Source organism: Coffea eugenioides, unplaced genomic scaffold (assembly GCF_003713205.1).
Source record: "Coffea eugenioides isolate CCC68of unplaced genomic scaffold, Ceug_1.0 ScVebR1_647;HRSCAF=1358, whole genome shotgun sequence".
Lineage (NCBI taxonomy): Eukaryota > Viridiplantae > Streptophyta > Magnoliopsida > Gentianales > Rubiaceae > Coffea > Coffea eugenioides.
The window spans coordinates 40,290-57,885 of record NW_020864505.1 but is presented as its reverse complement, the minus strand read 5'-3'; the positions used below and the strand labels follow the sequence as shown (position 1 = coordinate 57,885).

The 17,596-nt window shown below is 35.6% G+C and overlaps 1 protein-coding gene across 1 annotated transcript; it reads right to left on the bottom strand.

Annotated features, from left to right (window-relative positions):
• Positions 1-7,881: 7,881 nt before the first annotated feature.
• LOC113758673 lies at positions 7,882-13,609 on the bottom strand. The gene is made up of 2 exons (XM_027301441.1): positions 13,427-13,609; positions 7,882-11,292 (listed from the first exon to the last, which is right to left on the bottom strand). Exons 1-2 carry the CDS (start codon positions 13,607-13,609, stop codon positions 7,882-7,884), a joined length of 3,594 nt encoding a protein of 1,197 aa, XP_027157242.1.
• Between the last annotated feature and the right edge of the window lie 3,987 nt (positions 13,610-17,596).

Genomic DNA, 17,596 nt, shown 5'->3' with positions numbered 1-17,596 from the left:
TAATTGGCCACCAAACAACTTAATCAGTAAATATGTGACCATTTGATCGATAATTGCTATTAATATGTGAAATTAGCACTACACGTGGCAAAACATAGGGGCAATTTTGTCCAGCAATTACGCAGAGCTGACCACAAACGCCTTAATTAAGCCCAATCTCCATTTTAATACTGCAATTTCACCTTAGGATTGGAAGAAAGAAAAGAGAAAAGGAAAAACATAACATGGAGACGCCATCTGAAGGCAGCAGCAAGGACTCCATGACTGCCGTCAAACAGGTCCAACAGCAGCTAGAATCCCATGCGGAGGCCTTACACAATGCTCAGCTACACCTCATCGCCTCTCTCCAAAACTTAGTCCCTGACCTCGTCTCCTCTCGCAACCTCTCTCTCAAAGCTATCTCTTCCTTCAACTCCCACCCCTTTTCTCCCCTTCCCAACCCTAACAACCTCAACCTTCCAAATTGTCCCCTCGCATTCCAACTCTCTCTCTCAGGTCCCTAACTCCGACTCCGACAAGTTTCTCATTAACGACGCCGTTGGGCCCTTCTCCCTTGTCAGGTCCATGGTCGCTATTTGCTTGCTCGAGATGGTGCCCTTTACCACAATTGATTCTTCCATAGTTTTGAGGAAGCTCAAGAATGATCAGTCCGCCATGCCCGCCGAGCAGGCTACGCTCAAGGACCTTGTAGGCGAGTCCGGGGCCATTTTGGTGGTGGAGATGGCCTTGCGCTCCACGATTGAGGAGAATGGGGGAGTTGTGGACTTGGAGGAGTTTGTGGGCAGCGGCAACTCCACGGTTTTGAGGAGTTTGTGGTTGCGGGGCAACAACTAGTTGCTGGACAAAATTGCCCCTGTGTTTTGCTGTGGGTAGTGCTAATTTCACCTATTAATAGCAATTATCGATAAAATGGTCACATATTTACTGATTAAGTTGTTTGGTGGCCAATTATTGACGAAAAATAGTTTGATGGCCAAAACATGATCTGAGTAATAGTTTAGTGGCCGCTGAGATTTTTTGCCCAAAATAAAAAAACACATAGAGATGCTCCGGGAATCCATAAGCTGTATGCTATCAGCCCAAAGAAACCACATCTTTTTCCAAACTATGGCTTTTACATCCACTTCTACATTAATTACCTTCAATAAAATCATAACCAAATCAACTATTAAAATTTATTTTTTTTCCAATTTTGGCAATTGTTTTGAGATATCACAGAAATTATCCAGAAAAGCACCATGTGGGAATCTTTTTCCTTAAAACCAAATTTGTTTAATAAACATTCCTCCGGCGTAAGAATTTCCGATGCTAAGTCATGACTCACGAGTCACGACCAGACCCTCCCAGCACATCAAGAACACAAGGGATTGGCAATTCTATTAAATTAGGAATTAGCCCCTTGAGGTTGTTTAATCATAATTTACCCCTGTTCTTTTGCATCTTAAGTAGATTGCTTTTCCTGTGTTGTCATTAGGTGAATACTTAATCGTTTACTTGCACAAAAAAAAAGTTTACTTGCATGACTGGCCAGGGAAACAAGAAAGCTATAAATTATAATCCCTAAACAAAAATCTTGCATTTATATAAATAAATAAATTTATTGATGCATATTATTAGTTGTAATTCTTCAATTATCCAAGCCCAAGAATTAATATGAACAAGGAGAAGAAGGGTATAAGGCTGGAGGTACCGAAACCATTTGGATGAAATTTAATTTGGTAACCAATCCGTAGTGGAAGGAATTGTTGAAGAACTTGAGATGGAAGAAGAAGAAGGATGGTGGAAGAAACTAAAATTATTAAAAAAGACTACTTTGTGTACGAGAAAAAGGAAAAGGACTAAATGAGAAAAAAAAATATGAGACCAGCGATTAAAGATACTTTAGATAAGGTGCAATTTTTTTATGCACTATCAATATATACATGAGTTGTATTGGATATATGCCACATAATTTAATTTTAAATTTGAAATTCAGTTTTTTCAAACGTAGCATACATCTAGAACTGCTAGTGTAAAAAATATTTACACTAATAGTGTATAAAAACTTAATTCGTTATTTGCCAAGCTCTTTTTTTTTTTTGGTTATCCAAATTATATTTGATTGGTCGTCAACTATAGTAGAATTGATGAATATTTGAAACTTAGTACAGGTTCTGAATATGTCTTCACGGTGAACGTTTAAAAATGAAAATGGTTCAATACCCCAAAAAATATTTGTTATTTCCCAGTTTGACAAATGTTTGCAATTGGTTTGGTGATTTTCTATTCAAACATTTTATATTAATTAATACAAAAGGAAGGGTGGAGTAGTTCTTGATAACATCGAATTGTAAAATCAAGCCAACTGATAGGGAATGAACGTTTCCATTAGTTGAATCTAGAATTGGTCTCCAAGGATTTTTTTTTCCCACAAAACGTGCAGATTTTCCACGGCGTTTAGTTTCGGGAAATTAGTATTCCTTGTTCATCGTGGCCTAGTTTCTTTGATGCAGTAGCTGGGTTGAGAAGTGTTGTGAATGTGGTACAGGTTAGGTGGAAATGTCCGGTGCAAGCAATCGTGAAGTTAAATTCAGATGGATGCTCAAGAGGCAACACTGGGAGGAGTGGAGGGGGAGGTCTGTTCAGGGATAGTGATGGTAGGGTCCTATTAGCATTCTCCTATTACTTTGGGGAGATGACTAGTTTACAAGCGGAAGTCAAAGCGCTGCTTCATGGGGTGCGGTTAGAAATAGCTCGAGGGCTGGCCAATTTTCATTTGGAGTCTGACTCGTTGGTTCTTATCCAAATTATTCAGGGGAGAGCTAAGTGTCTGTGGGTGGTGCAGCGGGAGTTACAAGAATTGGTGCAGTATAGTCATCACTACATCGAGATATCACATTGTGTTCGAGAAGTGAATAAACCTGTGGATAGACTTGCTAAGCTTGGGGCTGATTACAGGAGATATTACTTTAGATAGGTGGGGCTGTCCTAGTTTCCGTAGGGCTAGATATAGAGGGTAACTTTGTTTAATCGGTCACGTAGGCTGGGGGTGGTGTTTCTCTCTATGTACTTTGGATCTCTTATAACAATAATAACAGGCTATTTTTCTTTAAAAAAAATGAGAGGCAAAGAACTTGAAAATTGTAAATTAAGACACAGTCTAATGGCAAAAGCTATCTCTTGGGTTTTGTCAAGTTTTCACTGCCAATAGACTTCCAAGTCAAATTTAGGCTTTATAAGTTGTGAATCCCAATTTTGGTAAATTTAATTTGTTTGCATAAAAAAATGAGTATACTAATACTTGTAAGTTAAAAGTTACACATTCAAATATTTAATAATCTAAACATGAATGATGAACTAATGTCTAAATTCTAATTACTAATTACGTGTAATATTTAGTACTATACTTATACTTATTATCTAATTCTAGTTATGTATAAAAGGATAAGTATTATAGTTATGTATTATTGTATATTTGTATTATTATAATCATATAACAAATACTAAAATAATATATTGTACATCATTATATATTTTTATTATTATAGGTGCATGATAATACTATATACTATCTATTATTAATGGCCTTTACTTATATAATATATTAATACTATATACATTTACCTATATATTATATAATTTTATAAACTAATTTGGTATTTGAATTTGGTAATATGGTACCTTATTTTATTTTATCGAATTTGAATTCGAAATCGGTTATTACCAAATTGAAAATCTCATTACCTATTTTATACCACATTAGAATTTAATGAATTTGTTAAATATCGTTTTTGTACCAAATTACCAAATATCCGATTTTAAATTACCAAATTGAATTTAAAATCATATTACCAAATTTGCTCACCCCTAGAAGGAGGGTATAAGGCTAGAGGTACCGAAACCCTTTCGATGAAAATTAATTTGGTAACCCAATCCCTAGTGGGATTGTTGATGAACGTGAAAACAAAAAAATAAAAGAAAAAAGAAAAAAGGAGAGACATAGTTAAAAATGAAAACAAATGGGAAGAAAGTAAAGATCGCTTTTTTTTTTTTAAGAGACTAGTTGAAATTTTGGTCACACCCTTTAGCACTGCTGGATTTGATGGTGGAAGAAACTAAAATTATTAATAAAGACTACTTTGCGTTCGAGAAAAAGGAAAAGGACTAAATGAGAAAAAATGTGAGATGGGCGACTAAAGATACTTTTGCTAAGGTGTAATTTTTTTTTTATGCACGAGTTGTATTGGATTATGCCACATAATTTAATTTTAAATTTGAAATTCAGTTTTTTCAAAAGTAGCATACATCTACAACTATTAGTGTGAAAAATATATACACTGACAGTATACAAAAACTTAATTCATTATTTGCCAAATTCTCTTTTTTGGTATCCAAATTATTTGATTTGTCATCAATTACACAAAATTGATGAAATTTTGAAACTGTTAGGTCTAAATATGTCTTCAGGGAAACTTTAAAGATGAAAATGGTTCAAACCCCAAAAAACATTTGTTATTCCCATTTGACAAATTTTCAATTGGTTTGGTGATTTTCTATAAAAAAATTTTATATTAATTTAAATTGCAAAAAAGAGGGTGGAAGTTCTGTGGTAGCATAAATGTGTAAATCAACCAACTGATAGGGAATGAAAGTTTCCATTAGTTGAATCTAGAATTGGTCTCCAAGGATTTTTTTTCCCACAAAACGTACAGATTTTCCACGGAGTATCCGGACTTTCATTGATGACCTAACTTATTATTCAATATATTAACAAAAACCGTTCAAGATAGTTAACTTGACAATTACCCCTGTCCCAAGTCGTCGATGGACTGGTCCATACTGATAATTCTGATGAAAAATGAAATATATACATCACTCGAGAGCAAGTGATCAACTTTCCGTGAAGACTTTTATGTAGTCGTCTTTATCAGCAATTTCTACTAGCATTTAAACGAACCGCGCATCTAGGGTGGGGTAGCTTTATCAAATATCCAGTACCAAAAAACATCCAATGGGGCGTCTTCTTGGTATTTATTCGTGTTTATTGCTACTGTTCTTATTCAAGTCACCAGCCAACTCCCATTTGGCAGCACTAACCAAGCTTATCATTATTTAGATCTTTACTGGTATACTGTACATGAAAAAAGTTAAAATTTATTAACAAAGTCATTAATTTTGTTTGAAAAAATTGGAAGTTTTGAACAAAAAATAGGAAGTTTCTTTGTGGTGAAAATAGGAAGTTTCAGATGGATGATGCAAAGCAGGTGGAACCCTCGCTGCATCGCTCCCCAACTTCACGTCCCCTCCAATACAAGCCTATCTTGATTCACCAAAGCCGCACAAATATGTCACACTGAAAGTGGATGTTTAATTTGGCCACATACACTAAGCGTAGCCAGTTCTTATTATTTTGGTAAAATAAAATATGTACCAGCGTGAAAGCAGATATTCTCCAACCAGAATCAGACATTAACAACTAAGCCTTCGGGACCCATAAAGCTTATAAGACGCCATCAAGAATCCAAGCATCTTCTGTACCTTCTTTCCACATTCCCCATCTCCATATAACTCTTGGATAACGGATCATACATCTTGAAATAAGAGTGTTTGTAACATGAAAGACGACATCACGGTGGATAAATAACTTCATTTCGAACAGGTTAGAGCAGTTGTCCAAAATGGAGAAAATGCATGACAGCGTAGTCTCAAAATCATGAATCTCTAAACATGCAGTAATCTCTTTCAACCCCTTCATCCGAGACCTAATTTCATCACCTTCAGGGCAAATATACATCTCGAAAACTGACCAAGCCCAAGGGGTGAAAGTAAGAGAGCTGACATTCGGGAAAACACTAAACAAGGACTCGAAACCAAACTTAGATACTCTCATTAGTTCAGAAGATTTTGTTAATGATATAGTAAATTTTACTAAAAAAGTGGTAAGATTTGTTAATGAAGTCATAAGTTTTTCTTGAAAGATAGTATGTTTTATGTTAAAAAAAATGCCGAGTTTTTGAAAAAAAAAAAAAGGTAATTTTAGCTAGAAAAAATCCAGTAAGATTTAATATTTAGATAGCAAGTTACATAAATTATAAAAGTTACTTGTTTTGTGCAAAAACTTACTATCAGTTGCACCAAATTTACTATCACAATTTTGTCCTCAGTGAATTGCAAATGAATTGCAATCACCTTGAGTATATCGTAATTTAACAATAAAAAAGTGTAATAATCACATTAGAAATTATGTGATAAAAACTTATGCATTTTACCAAGTACTAGTACTTCATCGAGAAGACAATATTCGTTTGAGTTAGAATAAACCCAAAAAAAAAGGTGAGAGATGTTCAAAAGTGCAGGATGAGAAATATTCAAGAGTAATGAATAGATGGAAAAACTGGTAGTGGCATAAAGTTAGAAAGCATAGAGGTTAGACAACAAGGTAGTAAAATAGAAAAAGGCTGAGGAAATGTTGTGTCAGCATGTCCTTGTAATTACAAACTTTTGCAATATAATTTATATTTTTGTTCACCTGCTGCAAGTCTACAACTCACAAGAAGTATTAAATCGAGGAATAGTTTTGAAAAAGTATTAATATTATTTTGGAATTCAACTTGAAAAAGATATATATATATAGTTAGCATGGATTCCCATTTTCTCCATTTAAACGTGATATCAATCAGTCTACTGACAACCTAGTAATATAATTATGTCGTTGAAGATCAGACTCTTGATGGCTTATCTATGTGGCATATAAAGGCCAAGTTTTAGTTGATCGAATTAAATCCCCACTAAAAATGCTGGTTTTACTGGATTTTTCTTTGTTTAATTTTTACCACAAATAAATTTGAGATGCAGGCTGGATGAAAAGATATCATCAGCTTAAGTCAAATTTTGAAGCTAATTCTGTGTCCATTTATATTCGTAAACTTTTCAAAGTCTTGTGGTTAACTTCCATGGATTAAGATGAATTGCATTATGCAATATTGCAGAGAATCTCCACCTAATTGGAGACTTTTCCCAAACAACTTGTATACAATTGATACGTAATTTTTTCTGTCGGCCATACATGGATTGGTTTTTGGATAGAATTTTGAATTTAACGTCATTGCCCAATAGGTGGCTTGGCGCTATTCCAAAATGACCCAAATAATTGCTGACATGAACAGATCATAATTTGGTTGAGGCCCCTACAATGAATGAAAGTATTGGACCACCAAACCTACTATTCTAACCCCTTTGAAACGCCATATGTGGACGTCTTGATCTTGGAGGCTATACATTTACGAATTTTTCTTTGTTTTTCTTGGTTTGATATCTGCATTCTAGGTTGTTGGTCTATTCATTTTTTTTAGCTTCTTCTTTTCTATAATTTAAAAGCCACTAAAATATTTTACTCATGAAAAGCTTTGTGATGTCACATTAGTGTCAAAGAATGCCTTCATTGAGAAAAAAATATAGATTAGCTCAAAAAAGGCAAATAAAGGAGTTTTATACTTACATGTTCTTTTGGAGAAACTAACAGATATCATACAAAACTTTTTTGATAAAGTTTCCAAATCTATACAAAACTTTTTTGATAAAGTGTGCACTTTTTTTTTCGGTAACTATCCAACATGCAATGCAGACTACTTTTTTAAACATTAATTTTGTCCTTCATGCTTTTTTTTTTTTTTCAAAGCATTGTTTTTTAGATTTTGTTATTCTCATGGAAAACTCATTCACTTGCTTCTTTATTTTTTTTAATAAATAGGGATCAGCTATTAGAATAGCAACAGAAATCGATACACGAGGAGTTTAGTTGGATCTAATTTTCCGGATTGAAGGCATTCCTAATCTATCCAGCCGAATTGCCCCCCGAGCCAGTGGTGGGAATGTATTGAAAGTCTCATATGTCTTGACTTGCTATTCTGGATGAGATACGCCCTCATTAGACAAAACATCAGCAACTGTATTAGCCTCCCTGTAACAGTGCGAAAAACGATCCGGATCTTCGACTAACTTCCAAATTTGCCTTACCTCCAGTCGAATGTGCCAGGGGCAATAAGTGCAATGTTGAAGAATTCGAACTAATGCCAAAGAATCAGATTGCACATATAGGTTTTCAAAACCCCTATGTACACATATTTGAAGACCTAGAAGGAGTGCCCGAGCCTCTGCACGGAGACATGTAGTTTCTCCAAAATATGCTGAGAAACCTATCAGGGGTATGCCATTTGAATCCCGAAGAACTCCACCACCTCCACCCACTCCTGGATTACCCTTTGAACAGCCATCCGTATTAAGTGTATATCCATTTGCTTCCTTCTTTTCCCAACGAACAAATTTGTATGTAAGGGTAACTGTAGATGAATACGACCAATCATATAACTGAGTAAATGACTGTACTCGCCACACTTGTTTGAAGTGAATCCTCACAATGGTCTGTATTTCCAAAAAAATAGCATTGCAAATGGCAGAAGATCGCATCTGGGAACCCTCGAACATTGCTTTATTTCTTGCCTTCCAAATTTGCCAACAAACTATACCGGGGAGAATGTGTGCAATAAATCGTTGTATCTCAGAATCATGTGAACTTAACCACCAACTTACTATGCGGGGACGTAAAGATGGTCCTGGAAAGTCCATACCACATACACCTCCAAAATAATTCCAAACTTCAGAGGCAATACGTCCATTGGAGAATAAATGCTCAATTGATTCCTGTGATGCCGAATGACAACAAAAACATTTTGAAGGTAAGTGAAAACCAAGTTTGCATAATCTATCCGGTATCGGCAACCTACCGAGCAACAATCGCAACATGAAAAATGAGAATTTCAAAGGGACACGAGGATGCCAAATCCTCTCAAACACCAACGACTTGTTACGGGCACGCCTAATATCCTGAAAGGCTGAGTTTAGAGAAAATTTTCTAGAAGTCGTGGTCATCCAAATCACTTCAGCTTCACCCCCTTCTTCCGGGATTGGGTGATCTAAAATGGAGGGCACCATTTCTTTTGGCAGTTTCTGATATAACAAGTTTACATCCCAATGCCCATTGATGATGAAATTACCGAACGTCAAATTTGTGTCAACCGTGGCTCGGAGGAACAAAGCACCATCTCCCAACCAATTGTCGTACCAAAAATGACAGGCTCCATATTTGGCTATCCATAACATAGAGAGCTCCACTAGTCGGCTCACATTCACCATTCTCCGCCAGAGTGCTGAATCCATTGGCCTGAGTTGTACCTGACAAGGATGAAGAAGTTTGCAATACTTTGCTTTCATGAAAATCGCCCATAGTGACAATCCCTTTCTGAAGTTCCACCAAAGTTTGAATGAAAAGGCTTTATAAACATCTTGTATCCTATGGAAACCGACTCCTCCCTCGTCTACGGGATAGCACATCTGGGACCACCGTATCCAGTGAAACTTGGACTCCTCTTGTGTTGACCCCCATAAGAATGTAGAGAAAGCCTGTTCTATGGTTCTGAATACCTTACCCGGTATCACCGCCGCTGACAGCAGATGCACTGGCATTGAAGCCAATACATGCTTGATTAGAACTATCTTGCCTCCAAAGGAAAGTAATCTTGATTTCCATGACATAATCTTTGCTAGGATAGATTGACATACTTCCCCAAAATATGATGATTTGCACCTCCCAAGGTAGAGTGAGAACCCTAGATAACGTATCGGGAATGATTTCCAGGCAAATGTAGTGATTCGTTCGATCACCCGTCGTCTTGCCAGTGACACTGATGGATGAACTAAGTAACAACTTTTTTGCACATTTATCAGCTGTCCTGAGCACATTTGATACTCTTTAAGCACTTGCATGATGTTCTTTAAAGAATGTGAGGATCCGTTTGAAAATATGAGAACATCATCCGCAAAAGATAAATGAGTTATAGAAGGACATGCATACGGGACTTTAAAACCCACAAAACCTGATTGCATGACGAGGTTATTCAATCCTCTAGACAGCACCTCAGCCCCTATAATGAATAACGCTGGCGATAATGGGTCACCCTGACGAAGTCCTCTCGTAGACTTAAAAAAGCCATACGATGACCCATTTATAATGACCGAAAACCAAACATTAGAGAGCAATCGCCATACCATATTGATAAATATTTCCCCGAATCCGAATCTCCTCAAAACAATAATATGATCCCATGCCACCCGATCATACGCCTTTGACATGTCAAGCTTCATTACCACATTTCCACCTCTATTCTTTTTTCCAATACTGGATACTAACTCCTGTGCTAGCAGATAGTTTTCCGTTATATTTCGGCCCTTGACAAAACCTGTCTGTTGGGGAGAAATAATTTTTGGCAACACAGAAGCCAATCTTTCTGCTAAAATCCGGGATAGGAACTTGTTGAAGAAGTTACACAAGCTGATGGGCCTAAATTGAGAAAAATCCTGAGGGTTTGGCTTTTTTGGAATTAACACAATAGAGGTAGAGGTGATGAATCGAGGCAACTCTGCACCACAGAAGAAGCTGATTACCGCGTTGTAGACATCTTGGGCGACCACTTCCCATGCATATGTAAAAAATTTGCCTGTGAATCCATCTGGTCCAGCAGCACTGTCCCCATCCATTGACTTTACAACTCGATAGACCTCCTCAATCGTAGGTACTGCCTCCAATTTCTCATTTTCCTCTTCTGAGATCATGGACGGAATTAAATGCCTCATATCAGGAGACGACTGCAAAGAGCCCGTGAATAGGTCAGAGAAATAAGTGATTGCCTGACTTGCTATATCAATAGTCGTGTCCACCCAATCACCATTCGAATTTTTAATGCGGTGTATCATTCCTTGAGCCCTTCTCTGTCTTACTACAGCATGAAAATAACTTGAATTGCGATCTCCCTGTCGAAGCCATTTTACCCTGGCCTTTTGGCAACAAAATTGCTCTTCAATTGACAATGCTTGCCGCAATTTCGCCTGAGCCTTGCTGAGTTCAATCAGGCACTCCTCCAAAGCATCTTGATCCACAGCCTCCTCTGCACATTGTACCGCAGCTTCTGCAAATCGAACAACATCAAATACATTCCCAAAATGTTGTTTGTTCCAGGCCTGAATAGCCCTCCTGGTTGCCAAAAGTTTAGAGCACAAAACTCGCAACGGAGGTCCATCCACATCTTGAATCCAAGACTCGCGAATCACCTCCAAGTGTTCTGGTTTGGTCGTCCAGACATTCAAGAATCGAAAGGGCCTCAGCTTGTTATCTGACCTAGCAGCAAACGTAATCTTCAACGGTGCATGATCCGCAGGGTGTCTTGGCAGATGAAGCACAGAAATAGCGTCTGAGATATCCTAGCAATCCCCATTAATTAAAAATCTATCCAACCTCTTAGAAATCCTGGCTCTACCTCTCCTATTATTAGACCACGTGAAACTAGCTCCTGAAAATTCTACATCGAAAACCTCAGCCTCTTCCATGAAAGACATAAAATCCGCCCCCTCCGCTATAGCAAACGGACGACCTCCCTAATTTCACTTGCTTCTTTAATGTAAACCTATCAAGTTTATGATATTTGACAAATTTTCAATAGGTTTGGTGATTTTGAGTCACAAATTTTTAAATTGATTTAGATTGAAAAAGAGAGGATCGTAAATCAAAAATTCAATTTCACAACCAATTGATAGAGAATCAAAATTTTCATTAATTCAGTACAAAATATGTCTCTAAGGATTTTGTCTACAAGAAAATAAGAATTTTCCGTGGTGGGTCACGACATTCATTGACGAGCGGACTTAGACCCAACACATTGACCAATTTTCTACCCAACTCGAAACGTTACATGTGCCCGCCAAAGATCTTGATGGCTGTTTATTTAGGATTTCTTTGTTTCTTCTAATTTTAAACGCGCATTTGAAACTCTTGATCTATTTATTCTTCTTTTAGCCTCAAACCTTTTTATAGTTTAAGAACCACCAAAATGTTTTGCTTATTAAAAAGTTCATCAAGTTAAAAAAACCAAAGCAAGGAAGTTCATCAAGTCCGACGTATTGTGTTAAACACAGTTTTCACCAGAGAACGAGATATAAATTCATACAAATATTGCAAAGAGTTTTCATGACATAAAGTTTGAATCTTTTTTACGTGTGTAAATCGTCCAGTTTAATGAAGAACATTGCAGGATCATCTGCTTAGCAAAGAATGTTGATCATACTTTGTAAATTTTGGTTGGTTTATTCTCGGAGACGGACTAATTCAACCAGCCATTAATTAAGTGGTCATGCCATTAATTTTGATACCAATTGATAAAGGAAAACATCACTCTACAGACTTTCCATGAAGACTTTCAGTTGTACTTATTTTATCTACAATTTTCTACAAACATTTATTACTTTATAGATGACCAATACCAAAGTAACTTTTGTTAGGTCTGACCCAGAAAATTGACGAAATGATTTTTGACAACCCCAAAAAAGGCAAATAACAAAGCAAAAATAAATAAAATAAGAAAACATGAATTTACATAGTTCGATTAAATTGATTGACGTCCACAGACGGAGGAGGAGCAATATTTTACTATGAACAAGAGAGTACAAAAATGTCTTAGAAAAGTGTTCCTAAATCCAAAACACCTAATACTTAAAATACAAGGGAACCCAAAATATTTTACTAAACAAAAGATTTAATGACTCAAGGACCCAAATAGCCTACTAAAACTCACTTGATTTTGTGCACTAAATCCCATCACAAGCCCACTATATTTATAGGCAATTAAGGGAAAGACTCCTTTATATAAAAAACAATGTGGAACAAAGCCAGTTTAACAAATCTCCAGCATAGCGTGTCCCCAACATCGACAATAGCAAATCTGCTCCACCTTCTCCACATAAAACCCAATGGGCCTAAATCACCAACAATGAATACCAGCTAAGTCCAAATATTGCTTGAACTTGTAAACTGAAAGAGGTTTCGTGAATATGTCAGCAGGATTCTCCTTCATATTGACTTTCGAAACAAGAACTTTTCCTTCAACAATAAAATCTCGAATCAAATAAAATTTCACATCAATGTGTTTCGTCCTCTCTTGATACATCTGGTTTTTAGTCAAATGAATGGCACTTTGACTATCACAATAAATAGTAGTAATACCTTGATATAAACGAAGTTTGTCAAACAAACTCTTCAACCACAAGACTCCTTTGATTGTCTCGGTCATAACCATATATTCTGCCTCCGTAGTAGATAAAGTTATAATAGGTTGTGAAGTAGCTTTCCAATTAACTGTACAACCGCCAATACAAAATACGTAACCTGAAAGTGATTTTTTTTATCAAGATCCCGGACATAGTCAGAGTCTACAAAACCAACCAAAGCATTATTATTTCTCCCAAATTCCAAACAACGGTTTGAAATCCCTCGCAAGTATTTGAGAATCCACTTCAGAGCTTGCCAATATATTTTTTCAGGACAAGACATTTATCTGCTAACCACACTAACTGCTTGTGCAATATCTGAACAAGTATAAACCATTGCATATATAATGTTGCCGACTGCACTGGAATAAGGAACCCATGCCATATATTCTTTCTCTTCAACTGACATTGATGACTGAGCAGCAGATAGTCGAAAATGGCTAGCAAGAGGAATAATCAGAGGTTTAGCATCTTTCATGCTAAACTTTTCCAAGACTTTTTCAAAGTAATTTTCTCGGGTCAAGAATAACTTTCCAACTCCTCGATCTCTCTTGATCTCCGTGCCAAGAATTTTTTAAACTGTTCCCAAATGTTTTATTTCAAATTCACTACTTAACTGCAACTTCAAAGTGTGAATTTTTGACAAATTCTTGGCATCAATAAGCATGTTATTAAAATAAAGCAGCAAATAAATGAAAGAACCATCATCTAACTTTCAAAAGTAAACACAACTATTATACATGCTCCTTAAATGACCATGACCCAACATAAAAGTGTCAAATCTCTTATATCACTATCTTGGAGGCTATTTCAATCCATATAAAGATTTCTTTAGCAAATAAACATGGTCTTCCTTTTTTTCAATTTCAAATCCTTGAGATTGTTTCATATAAATTTTCTCTTCAAGTTTACCATGCAAGAAAGCTGTTTTAACATCAAACTGCTCCAATAGCAAATCATACATGGCAACTAAAGCAAGTAAAGTATAAATAGAGTTATGCTTAACAACAGGTGAAAATACTTCATTAAAATCAACATCTTATACCTGACTATAACCCTTTGCAACCAATCATGCTTTATACCTTGCATCTTCGACCCATGCGATACCTTCTTTCTTCTTGAAGGCCCATTTGCATTCAATAATTTAAAAGCAATTAAAATGTTTTACTTGTGAAAAACTTTATAATGCCACATTAATGTCAAAGAGTGTCTTCCTAGGAGAAAGAAATATAGATTAGCTTAAAGAAGATAAAAAAAAAAGGGAGTTCTATGCTTACATGCCCTTTAGGAGAAACTAATAGAGGTCATCCAATTAAGCTGTTTGTCACACTATATATAATTCACTTTAGGTATAAATGCTTTTTGAGTGCTCAGACCTCTTATTCAACAATATAAACTTTTGAAAGATCAAATTTTGATAATGAACAATTACATTAAAAGAAAAATTCAAAATCCATACAAAACTTTTTTGACAAATGTGCACCATTTCTTTTGTAACTATCCAACATGAAATGCAGACTACTGTCCTTCGTGCTTTAGATTTTGTTGTTCTCATCTCATGGAAACCTTATTTACTTGCTTCTTTAACATAGACGTATCAAATTTAGGATATGTGACAAATTTTCAATAGGTTTGGTGATTTTAAGTCAAACATTTTTAAATTAATTTAGATTGCAAACGTGAGGGTCGTAAATCAGAAAATCAATTCCACAACCAATTGATAGAGAATCAAAATTTCCATTAAGTCAGTAGAAAATATGCCTCCAAGGATTTTGTCCACAAGAAAATAAAAATTTTCCATGGTGGGTCACGACTTCCGTTGACGAGTGGATTTAGACCCATCACATCCGCCAATTTTCCACCCAACTTGGAATGTTTTATGCTGCCGGTCAAGATCTTGAATGTTCTTTATTTAGGATTTCTTTGCTTCTTATAATTATAGATGCGCATTTGAAATTCTTGATCTATTTATTCTCCTTTTAGCTTCAACCTTTTTATATTTAAAAGCCACCAAAATGTTTTGCTTATTAAAATGTTCATCAAGTCCAAAAAAAAGAATGAAAGTTTATCAAGTCTCATGTAATGCATTAGGTTTAAATTTAATTTCATTTAAATCAAAAAAGTGAAGGATTTAGGCTTGTCATTGGGCCATCTGAAGTGAGGTTTAACAAACATAGATTTGGCTTATATAGTTAGTACCACTTTTGGATTTCGAATTATGAGATTTGAAGTGATAAATATGAAACTCATACTTAACTCACAAAATATCCAGATTATAAGTTTAATTTTGATTTAACTCAAGCTCACTTATAACTCCTTAATTTTCTTACTATAATTACTATAATTATTAAGTTTTAAACTAATTTAATATCCACAGAACCACAACATTAAAACTACACAGGAACCAGTAACAATTCATTAAAAAGTATATAAAACCAAGAATTTTTCAACAATCATATATCCAATTAATTCAATGTATATGGAAAATAGTAGTAAAACATTATCAATAGTTAATACATTTTCAAAGGAACTCAATTTGCTCATACAAAGATTTGTCCTTCTAATTCTTTTGACATAATTTTGTATATTTAATATTCCTTATATATATATATATATGATTGTTGTTAGTTTTAAAACTAACAAATATATATATATTTGTTAGTTTTAAAAACAAATAAATGGATATGAATATAGGCGGCTCAGCTGACCATTTGATTGAATATTGAATAACAGAATATAAAAATAAAAGAGAACTTACAAGGATATGAAGCTTGTGCAAGCTCTTTTGTTTGATTCTAAAAACTAAAATATAAAAACTAAGAACTTGTTTGTAGAGAGAGGGAGGAGAGTTTCTTCAAACTAGAGAGAGAATGAGACTTGAAGAAATGGTGTTAGAATGGTGTAAGAATGGTGTTGGGTTTGAGGGGTATTTATAGCAAAAATCTCCGTAGTGCTACAGTATCCGCTACAGTGATTTGCTACAGTGCGCGCTAAAGTGCAGCGTTTGTCTTTTGTTGCTGTGTTTGCACAGTAACTTGCCGGATTGCTATAGTGCTTCCGGTGCTACAGTAGAAATGATTTTTTTTCTGAATTTTGTTCCGATTGAGCCAGCTTGAATGTATGTTTGTACTCTTCAGCAGATTGTTGCAGATAACTCTTGTTTTGTTTCCTAAATCATTTTGTCAAATTCAGGTACTTGTACTCCCCATTGGGTTTTAATCCAATGTTTGTGAAGGGTTAATCTCTGAATTTTTCTTCGTCTTATAAAGCTATGATCCTTCAGACTGCGAACTGTATAGTTTGTTAATTTTGAAGCAATGTTGTCGTATTGGTTCCGAAGACATGGAGGAATACGTTGTCCGGTTTCGGTGTTGTAAAATACAACATCGAAATATTGGATTCTATCCTCCCTGCATTGTTGTTTGTAAGAATAATAATCGCTAGCAATAGGATTATTAACAAGGTTGCGAGGTATCCAACTGTCGACTGCTTTTGAGTTTGTCATTTTTCCTGCAAAATAGAATTTGTTAGTTTTAAAGGTTTAAAATCATAAGATTGTAAGGGTTGGCTAGTGTGTGTGTGTATCCTATACATATATAAGAAAATCTTCGTTGTGCATTTTAGCTTTAAGTTTCAACCGCCCTTTTTGGATATCATTGTCAATTTAGTGGACAAGGTAGAGATGTTGAGCTGATATTGTACAAGTTGTTAATGCAATGGTTGGTGTTAATATGACTATTTTATCCATGATGCTTGCAACGTTATCACGCATTGTAACTGGTCTGCTCTTATTATTTTGATGGGTCCCATAAGTGTTTCTTAATTGCTTAGGGGCTCATATTACCAAATGAGCCCAGATCTAGAATACTAATTCCTAAGTAAAATGCACCAGTTCGTACGCCAATCCTGAAGTGGCCGGTGCTCAACTTAATTACACAATAAGAAAATCTTCGTTGTGCATTTTAGCTTTAAGTTTCAACCGCCCTTTTTGGATATCATTGTCAATTTAGTGGACAAGGTAGAGATGTTGAGCTGATATTGTACAAGTTGTTAATGCAATGGTTGGTGTTAATATGACTATTTTATCCATGATGCTTGCAACGTTATCACGCATTGTAACTGGTCTGCTCTTATTATTTTGATGGGTCCCATAAGTGTTTCTTAATTGCTTAGGGGCTCATATTACCAAATGAGCCCAGATCTAGAATACTAATTCCTAAGTAAAATGCACCAGTTCGTACGCCAATCCTGAAGTGGCCGGTGCTCAACTTAATTACACAATAAGAAAATCTTCGTTGTGCATTTTAGCTTTAAGTTTCAACCGCCCTTTTTGGATATCATTGTCAATTTAGTGGACGAGGTAGAGATGTTGAGCTGATATTGTACAAGTTGTTAATGCAATGGTTGGTGTTAATATGACTATTTTATCCATGATGCTTGCAACGTTATCACGCATTGTAACTGG

Excerpts from the sequence above, each read along its gene's own strand:
- LOC113758673 (XM_027301441.1), bottom strand. The coding sequence starts at position 13,609 with ATGAAAGATGCTAAACCTCTGATTATTCCTCTTGCTAGCCATTTTCGA. Across the intron at positions 11,293-13,426 it reads TTGCACAAGCAGTTAGTGTG|GATATCTCAGACGCTATTTC; the intron begins GTTAGCAGATAA and ends GGGGATTGCTAG.